This window comes from Octopus bimaculoides, chromosome 9, assembly GCF_046866305.1.
Source record: "Octopus bimaculoides isolate indiv1 chromosome 9, ASM4686630v1, whole genome shotgun sequence".
Lineage (NCBI taxonomy): Eukaryota > Metazoa > Mollusca > Cephalopoda > Octopoda > Octopodidae > Octopus > Octopus bimaculoides.
The window spans coordinates 10,944,383-10,954,982 of record NC_142936.1 but is presented as its reverse complement, the minus strand read 5'-3'; the positions used below and the strand labels follow the sequence as shown (position 1 = coordinate 10,954,982).

The following is a 10,600-nucleotide window of genomic DNA, read 5'->3' as shown; positions in this document are numbered from 1 at the left end:
TATATAATATATATATATATATATACATATATACATATATATATATATATATATATATATATACATATATACATATATATATATATATATATATATATATATATACATATATACATATATATATATATATATAATATATACATATATATACATATATATAAATATATATTATATAATATATATATATATACATATATATATATATATATATATATATATATACATATATACATATATATATATACATATATATATTATATATATATATACATACATACATATGTGTGTGTGTGTGTTGTGTGTATGAGTGCGTGTATATTTATATGAGTTTAGAGGGATCCTTCGAGACAAGCTGGTTGTGAGACCCTGAACGAAACTGCACGGAAAATCATGCTCAGTTGCATAAGCAATTGTCCATACTCTGTGCAGTGGAAACGCGCGTAGGCTGTCGTAACGATAAAAATATGCTGTATGATATTGCAAAATAAAAGGAAATAAAATTTTGAGGATGTATTTGTCTCCAGATTCTCTATCGGTATAATTATATATACATACATACATTATTCCCCTTTTTTCTTAGCTCTCCTGCGTGAATTTTCTGTCCGCAGAAGCCATGATAGATCGCTGACCAAACCATTCAAATTTTTTTTTTCTCCGTGTTTTTCTCCTTGTTTTCTCCGTATTCTTTCTGTTGAAGAGCGTAGCCCGAAACGTTAAAGACTTTCTGTATTCCCGAGCGTCAAACTAATACATCCTTTTGTTGTTTACACCACCCTGTCCTCGTCTGTTGTTTTTTTTTCGTACATTCTCCTATATTATATATAATATATATATATATATATATATATATAGTATATATATATATATATATATATTGCAAACAACTTGCAGATACAAATGCTACCAGTTGAAAGCTCCGTATACCGGATGCTAGCAAGTTTATGGGATCATCAGGCGGGATTGCACGCCGTTTCATAGTTTTCCTCTCGACAGCATCATTGCGCATCCCGCCACCTCACTGAAATGAGGACCCCGCTTGCTAGATCAAGTGGTTATTAGCTTTCGCTCAATATTCTTCCAGCCATTGTTCAACGTCTCTTTTTAACCAAATCCGGTGGCTTGCCTTCTCCATTGTAGTCTGGATATCACTCATCGTGGTATTTCCTTTATGATGTATTAGGCCTATCGATATCAGCAGTCGCCTCACGATGTGTCCAACAAATCCCCTACATCCAACTTCGATTGAGAAATGCTCCGCTTTCCAACCTACGTCTTCACATTCCTTCAGGAGGTTTTCACAACGGTCAATTTTTCGAGCCCTAGCGGCGTCCATATTTACCACTTTGTTTCACACCACATGTATGTATATGTGCGTGCTTTCATACATATATATATATAGATATGCAGGGCAGGGAATCGTCTTTTTTTTACTCTTCTCTACTGTTTTTTGTTCTGTGTGTATCAAAAATATCGCTATCAATCTAGAGTAATAATTTGTAGTTTTGAAATCAGTAGTTCTTTGACTGCTATTTCTGAATTCTCAGTATGTTGGAGAAGCAGGTTACTGTCAATCCCTATATATTTATGATTATATATATATATATATATATATATATATATATATATATATATATATAGTATTTACATACATACATACATGTATATATATATATATATATATATATATATATATAGTATTTACATACATACATACATGTATATATATATATATATATATATATATATATATATATATATATATATAGTATTTACATACATACATACATGTATATATATATATATATATATATATATATATATATATAGTATTTACATACATACATACATGTATATATATATATATATATATATATATATATGTGTGTGTGTGTGTGTGTGTGTGTGTGTGTGTGTGTGTATATTTAAATTTAAAATCACGAACACATTAAAATTTGATAATTAATATTACATATGTTTTCATATCTCTCTTATTGGTCCTTTACGTTTGATGCAGAAAATTATCTTTTCTATACCCATAACACTGACGTTTGGAGGCATTCGCATTCTCATTTATAAAGTAAACTATTGTAATGGCGTGATGGCGGCGCGTTTTGCAGTGAGTCACAAAGGATCTTGGGAATAATATTATAACTGTAAAAATCCTCAACGTTCGATTTAAATCAATATAACTGTAAATCTTGGAAGATATATCATGAATTTTTTATGTGTAATATATCTGTTTAGTTTATATTTGTATTTTGGTTTTTAGCCAGAATTTCTATAGTTATTCTACCTGTCTGTCTGTGTGATTATGTAGCAATCTACCTATTTATCTGTCTGTATATCTCGTATCTATCTATCTATCTATCTATCTATCTATCTATCTATCTATCTATCTATCTATCTCATTGTGTATGTATGCGTGTACACACTCACATGAACTTTGCGTGTCATATCATGTTCATTCATACGCATACTTGCACATACTCCTACAGACACTTATGCCCAGGCCACGCACATACACATACACACATGCACACACACACATATATAGATATACATATATAAATATATATGCAAATATGGTGGATTGTGCACTTAGGTGTATATATAAAGATAGATGGATTGATGGATGGATGAACAAATCTGTGTTTCCCAATATACATAACAAACATTCGGATCTGTTTATATATAAGCATTAATATTTAAGGTGTACTAGAATTCACCAGAAAGGTATTAAAAGAATAGATTTATTATTAATATTATTATTATTATTATTATTATTATTATTATTATTATTTGCGATTATTATTATTATAAGCAATCTATTTAAATATTTCCTTTGAATTTCCACTCTATCTCATTTTTATTGTTTTGCTTTCATCTAAATTTCTACATGCGTTTATTTTATTTCCCTATATTTGTAAATTTGAGCTTGTTTTCACATCTATTTGCGTCATTTATTTATTTATCTGTTTATATTGTTGTTGGTAGGGTTTTCTATTCTATAAAAGATCATTCTCTCTCTCTCTCTCTCTCTTTGTTCTGTTTTCTTTCTTTTTCTTGGAGTCACTTTCGTCTTCTGTCTTTCTCTCTCTCTCTCTCTCTTGTTATATCTCTTTCTCGTTCTCTTTCGCTTTCTCTCTCCCTTCTCCCTTCCACACATACCCCCCACCGCCACCACCACACTTTCTCTTTAGCTTCCTTCTCTCCTCTTTTCCTTTTTCTCCTCCACCCTCTCGCTCTACTCTATTTTCCAATTCTTTCAATAAACTCTCCTCCCACCGTCACTCTTTTCCTCTCCTCATCTAGCTACCTTGATTCTTGCTATAAACAAACTCAACTCATTTCAATACACACACTCACACACACACACACACACACACACACACACACACACACACACACACACACACACACACACACACACACACACTCTCTCTCTCTCTCTCTCTCTCTTTCACACACACACACACGCTCACAGACACATACACACACTCTCTCTTTCACACACACACGCGCGTTTTCACTCTCTCACACTGAATCATTCGTCCACTCTCTAACTTATTCACCATCTCAGACACTTAGTCACTCACTCACTCACTCGCCCATTCATTCTCTCATTCACTCACTCAATCCATTCACTCCCTCCCTCACTTATTCACACACTCACTCACTCATTCAATCTATCCATTAACTCTTCAGACAAATGTCATTTTTCTCCAATCCAAACGCGCCTTCGCCATTCTTTGGCGTTCTCTTTTTCTCTATCTCTTTTTCTTTCTCTCACTCAATCTCCAACGTTCCGCTTTTTATTATTTCCTCTATCTCGACTACTTCCTCACCCAGTTCACCTCTCACTCTCACTCTCACTCACTCTTTCTCTCTCCTTCTCTCTTACATATTGTTTTTTTGTTTTTCACTGCCCCTCTCTTTCTCACGTACAATCCGCTCTTGTCTCACCTTGTGAAAAACTTTATATATGTATGCTCAAGTTTTGCACTGGCGCGTATGTGTTTCTGTTTGTGGTGCGTGTTTATATATATATATATATATATATATAATATATATGTGTGTATGTGTGTGTGCTCGTGCATGCCTATATATGTATATAAGTCTATACACACACACAAGCACATATACATACATACACACACATATATACATATACATACATACATATACATATATAAATATATATATATATATTTAGAGAGAGAGAGAGAGAAAGAGACGCATGCATTCTATACATAAAAACACATGTATATACATATGCATTCTACGCATACACACACATATATATATGCATATCTGTGCGCGTGTATATATGTATATGCACTGTATGTATATGTAAAGACGCATATGTAAAAAAAATGCAATACATAACCTAAAATCTATCTATCTATCTATCTATCTATCTATCTATCTATCTATCTACCTATCTCTATCTCTCTCTCTCTCTCTCTCTCTCTCTCTCTATCTACCACTTTCTCTTACTCTTTTTCTTTCTCATCCCACCTGTCCCCCGCTTTCCACGTTTAGATATGTCTGTGTCTATAAGTGTGTGTGTGTGTGTGTGTGTGTGACTGTATATATAAATATCTGTGAATGTAACTATGGAGACATACGCAGGTATTGGTGAGTTTGCAGAAATGACGTACACGTTCGTACACAGAAATAGTTACGTACACATTTGCATAATGTCATTAGTCCGGTTTATATACGTTCGGATATAAATGCGTATATGTTTTTATATACGAACATGCATGTTCTATAAGACACACACACACACAGATATATGCATGTATATATGTGTGTGTGTATATGTATATATGTATGTTTATATGTATATATATGTATATATATATGTTTATATGTATATATATATATATATATATATATATATATATATATATATATATATGCGTGTATGTGTGTATGTATGCATATATGTATATATATATATGTTTAAATGTTTATATATGTATATATATATATATATATATGTTTATATAATGTATATGTCATGTAAAAATTTGTATGTACGTATATATATATATATATATGTATGTATATATATATATGTATGTATATATGTGTGTGTGTGTGTGTGTGTGTGTATGTGTGTATTTTTATTAGTGTGTTTTGTGCGTGTATGTGTATTAGTGTGTATGTGTGTTAGTGTGTATGTGTATATATTTACATCATCTTTTACACCACTATCTCTCTCCCATTCTCCCTCCCTCTTTCCTTCTGTGTCTCTGTATCTGCCTGTCTGTCTGTCTGTCTGTTCATATGTCTGTCTGTCTGTTCATATGTCTGTCTGTATGTCTGTCTGTCTGTCTGTCTCTCTCTCTCTCTCTCCCTTGTACCACTGTCATATTCCTGCTATTCTGTTTTCCTCAATGTTTTCTTCTAATGCCTCCCCCACCCTCTTCGCCTCCTCCTTTATCTTCACTTAATGTATTTTCTTTCTTACAAATAAAAAAAAACTCCACTCACCCTACCCCCTCCCCTTCTATACTTCATCCTCCACTTTCTTTCCTTCTTTATTGCCACTGTTTTAATATCTCTTTTTTTTCCGTCTTACATATACTTTTTCAATCCCGACTTCACTCCTCTCTCTCTCTCTCTCTCTCTCTCTCTCTCTCTCTCTCTCTCTCTCTTCCTCCCTCCCTCTCTCTTCCCCTCTTTCCCTAAGTTCATATTCTCTTTGTTTTAGAACTTATTCCTATCTTCTCAAATTTCCCTGTAGTCTCTTTCTCTCTTTTCGTTAATCTCACTAATTATGTTTCTTTTCTTTCTTTATGATTCGCCGTCATAACCACCACCACCTCCTCTCTCTCTCTCTCTCTCTCTCTCTCTCTCACGTTCCTTTTACTCTTTCCCTCGTTAATTACACACACACACACACACACACACACACACACACACACACACATACGCACACACACATACTCCCCCTCTCTCTCTTTTCCTTATCGCTTTCCCGTCTCTCACAGCTTGTTGTTTCTCTGTCTTTCTCTCTTCTCAAAGTTCCTCGCATCTCCGTCTTTTCTTTTTCTCCACTTTACGTAACCCCTCCTTCTTTTCCCACCCTACTCTCATTCTCTACGACTTCCTTCACAACTGGTTCCCATGTCGTCTGCTTTAATCAAAATCATTGGTGCTGCAGTCGGTGCCAGTGGCAAATAAATCCCTTCACCTTAGGAGACGCCAGGGGAAAAAAAATCCACAGCTCATATTTCGGCTATTTTATTTCGGATTCTTAAACAAGTTACTCTACGATATGTCCAACAGTCCAGTTAAAGATGTACAGGTTGGTAACGCTCATTTTATTTAGTCAAATTACTTTCATTGCTTTTGCATTCCATCTCAAAACTCCAAACGAGCCCTATAAAGTATTAAGCTCCCAGCAACTTAAGACCATGACACAAGTTCTGTACTCATTTGAAATCGGTTCTTTTCACTCATGACATTAATAACCTTTGGACAAGAATGAACGTTACAACTTCATATTTGCCTCTCATTCAGAATTTTGTGCAATGTTCCTAGAGTCAAAAGAAAGAAGAAAGAAATCTTTTAATCTTTCCCTCGACTCTCATTTTATTATTTCTCTTTTCTCTCCTCCTTTTATCACCATATTCCTGTATGCCATCCTTTCCATTATCAACAATTTATTAATACTATTACAAACATCTGTATTAACGTGGTCACAGCGAAGTACAGTTCAAAGTGATTCGAGGATCAGTTACACCTCTTTACGTTCTCATTTTAAATCCCGCCAAAATTGACTTTAGCTTTCATCATCCTTGATCAATGAAAGTGCGTGGCATTGTGGTTAGAGTGTAGCAATTACGATTGCAAGATCGTAGTTTCGATTCTCGGACCGGGTGGTGCGTTGTGTTCTTCACCAAAACATTTCATTTCACGTTGCTTCAGTCATGTCAACTATCCTCAGCGGAATGACCTTATATTTACTCTATATTGTTACGGTTTCTGCAACGCAGTCTCAGTGATGCAGTTTCAATTCTTAGGAGAACCGTTTCGTTTCACATAAATCGCTTCTCGTTTAAACAATTGATTCTTCCCGCTTGCAATATCTTCTTCATATTCCTTGTAATTCCGTGTAAAGGAACTCAAACACGTAGTCTGCAGCAATGTGAAAGTGCTTTGATAAATTTTTTGCGTAATCTTAGCTATCCAATAAAATTGTAAAGTTGATAAGTACAAAATATTTTGATTTCCTTTACACTTTACAAGCAAGTAAATTACTCTGAATATATAATAATAAATATACATATACACACAACCGTAGCAATAATAATAATAATAATATGTATGTATGTATGTATATATATATATATGTGTAGTCCTTACGTTCAATTGTACTTGTTTCAGCCAGAGGATGTGGCCATGCAGAGGCACCGCCATTACTAACGTTGTTAGTTCGCATAATTTCATTTCCACAGATTTCTCCCCGTGTTTGATTTTGGTGAATCAATGAGTTAGACAACATCACTCTTAATTGCATTTCTTGTAGTGATGTGAGTTCATCTGGTGTCTCAGCTAGAAATTTATCGTATTGTTTTCTAAATGCATGCTCAACTAAGCATCGTAGATCTCTGAGGTTTTCTAAGAAGGTACCGAAGAACTGTGGTGCATTGAACCCTAAGCTGTGGTAGTATTGGGTCCTTTCTCTGAATGGAAAGCGTGGAACGTTTGGTAATCCAATGGTATCCGGTCCAGGAGTTGTATGTAGCTTTCAATCCCCAAGTTAGTCGCTAGACCCTCCGGAATTCTTCTTCAGACAAACACATTACGGGCTAGAAACACTTCAACAATAAATTCATAGTAAGCCTTTGTGAAATTTTGTGCATGCTTCTAGTATGTTTCTATATTTATACACTACATTTATTTTATATATATATATATATATATATATATATATATATATATATATATATATATATATATCATGTGTGTGTGTATATGTAAATACATTCATACGTACTATATATGCACACACATTTGTGTGCGTCTCTCTCTCTCTCTCTATGTATGTATATATATATATATATATATATATATATATATATATATATATATATATATATATATATATATATATTGACGTAGACACAGCTTATGTACATATGTATTTACAGTATTTGTAACTAAGCATATACATTTTGCATTTATATTTATACCTATGTTTAAATGCGTTTGGTGTGTCTGTGTGTGTATGTCTGTGTGTGTGGTGTATACATTTATATATATATGAATCGTGGCAAGGTATGGAAGGTTTTCGGAAGACCGGAAAGATTATGTCTGGGTGGAGAATTATACGAGGTATAGTACTATACAGAATACCGAAAGGATCTTCACCTCTTACATCACACCTTTCTTCCTACTTCAACGCCGAGGTGGTATAATTTCCTGGGAGAGAAATAATTTTGCGGCTGAGGATAGCTTTACATTGTAAATTATACACATATTATATTATACACATATAAAGCTTGAAACACGTGTACCGCGGAATCCTTTGTAGTTTTGTTGTTATTTTTTGGATTTACAATTTATATATATATATATATATATATATATATATATATATATATATAGGGAGGATTCACAAAAAAAAAATCAAAAGACGAAGACAGGTGGTGTAGACAACAAACAGATGTATTAGTATAACGCTAGGGAAGTGAAAAAGTCTTTAACGTTTCGAGCCTACGCCCATTCACAGAAAGGAACACACAAAGAAACAAGGAGAGAAAAAAGGAGAGAAAGAAAGGAGTTCTTCGGTACCTTAGAAAACCTCAGTGACATACGATGCTTAGTTGTGCATATATATATATATATATATATATATATATATATATATATATATATATATACACACAATTGTGTACGTTGCGTTCCGTTATTTAATAAATGAAAAAAAAATGCATGGTAAATAAACAAACGACAGACGCAAAAGGTCCCTAATTCTTCATCAGTTATCAACCAATTGGTAATACTCAGTTTTGCACCATTAATGATAAGACTGAGAACTTCCCATATTGGCGGCGCCCACAAAAATTTACTCAGAATATAGAGCCATATTGTTTTGTTTTGTTTTGTTTGCTCTCGGCAATTCTAAATTTGTTTGTGTTAACGTTAAAGATATGCAAATAAAGGTCCTTTTTTCATTATGCCAGCTACCGTCTAATGATGCTGACTAGTGACTCAGTTTTTCGGGGTTGCATCAGGTTTATACCGATATAATGTAGGATATAATAATAGCAATAATTCTAGTTATATAATAACACTAATTATTGTTATTATGTAAATTTATATATATATATATATATATATATATATATATATATTAGGGAAAAAATCCAAATTTACAGGTAAAAACTCAATTAAATTCAATTTATTTAAAATTAAAATTAAATTAAGTTTCACAGGGTAAAATATAAATATATATAGTTTTAGGGAAAAGAACCAAGGTTCATGAACTCATCGACGAAAATCCACTGTCACATATTGGTTATGAAATACGTGTAGTCGTTTTATTATCATTATCTTACGATATATACTTTGTATTATATTATACTTATTTGTTGTGCTTTTACTTATTAATTTTTCTATATGTGACTGTGGATTTTCATCGATGAGTTCATGAACCTTGGTTCTTTTCCCTAAAACTATATATATATATATATATATATATATATATATATATATATATATATATATATATATATATATATATATATATATATATATATATACTTTTTTATATGCAGTCCTCTATCATTATATAAGAACCTTAGAGCGGCGAGCTGGCAGAATCGTTAGCTCGCTAGTCGAAATGCGCAGCGGTAATTCGCCCGTCGCTACGTTCTGAGATCAAATTCCGCCGAGGTCGACTTTGCCTTTCAACCTTTCGGGGTCGATAAATTAAGAAAGGATTATATATAAGAACCTTGTGCATTGCTATCATGTTAAAACACCTAAACACATTGCAATATACAGAAACTATTGCCATGTTTGTAAAACCTTTCTAAGTTTACTCAAAAGTAAGACATCAGTTACTCTAGATGCCGTGTTTTCAAATTCAACCAGATTCACTGATCATGTTATGAAATACTGCGTTCTATTAATCACTGTGATTGATCACATATCGATGATGCCAGTGACTATGAAAAGACAAATAATCAATTTGATTCTGTTAATTATATATTGTTATGCCAGAGATGTTACTGATTGATAATTAAGCAGTATAGTTTCGACAACATTAGTTAGTTCCGGTATTTAACTTAATAATGTCATATAAAATGGCTATGAAAGGTAGACGTATGTATGTTGAGCTGGATACGGGACATTTAGTCGTTAATATTGTACAATGTTTTGTTATCGAAATTTGGTGGACATTAAACAGCATAAGTTACTGGTTTGCAACCGACCAATCACTACATCACTACATTTCTGGCGACGGGAGTAACAAGGGAGTGTATATAATTCGGTGTTGAACAAATATCTCAAGGGACTTCGTTCGTAAAGCACACATTTGTTTTGTTTATTTTTCGTGACAATCTTTATATGTACC

General features: G+C 32.9%; 1 protein-coding gene and 1 long non-coding RNA gene across 4 annotated transcripts in view; one reads left to right on the top strand and one right to left on the bottom strand.

The window, feature by feature from the left end:
- The window catches only part of LOC106877345 (sodium-dependent noradrenaline transporter), a 179,796-nt gene that overhangs the window by 44,378 nt on the left and 124,818 nt on the right, over window positions 1-10,600 (top strand). The window contains exon 1 of one of the 2 annotated variants that reach the window (XM_089357129.1): window positions 5,685-6,319. The exons of the other annotated variant lie outside the window; for it this stretch is intronic. Coding sequence (XP_089213255.1) covers window positions 6,290-6,319 — 30 coding nt within the window. The 5' untranslated portion in view covers window positions 5,685-6,289. Of the gene's footprint in view, window positions 1-5,684; window positions 6,320-10,600 lie in introns of those variants that run through there. 2 annotated transcript variants of the gene reach the window in all.
- Window positions 1-10,600, bottom strand: part of LOC149133982 (uncharacterized) — a 126,108-nt gene that overhangs the window by 101,194 nt on the left and 14,314 nt on the right. The gene's annotated exons all lie outside the window — the stretch shown is intronic.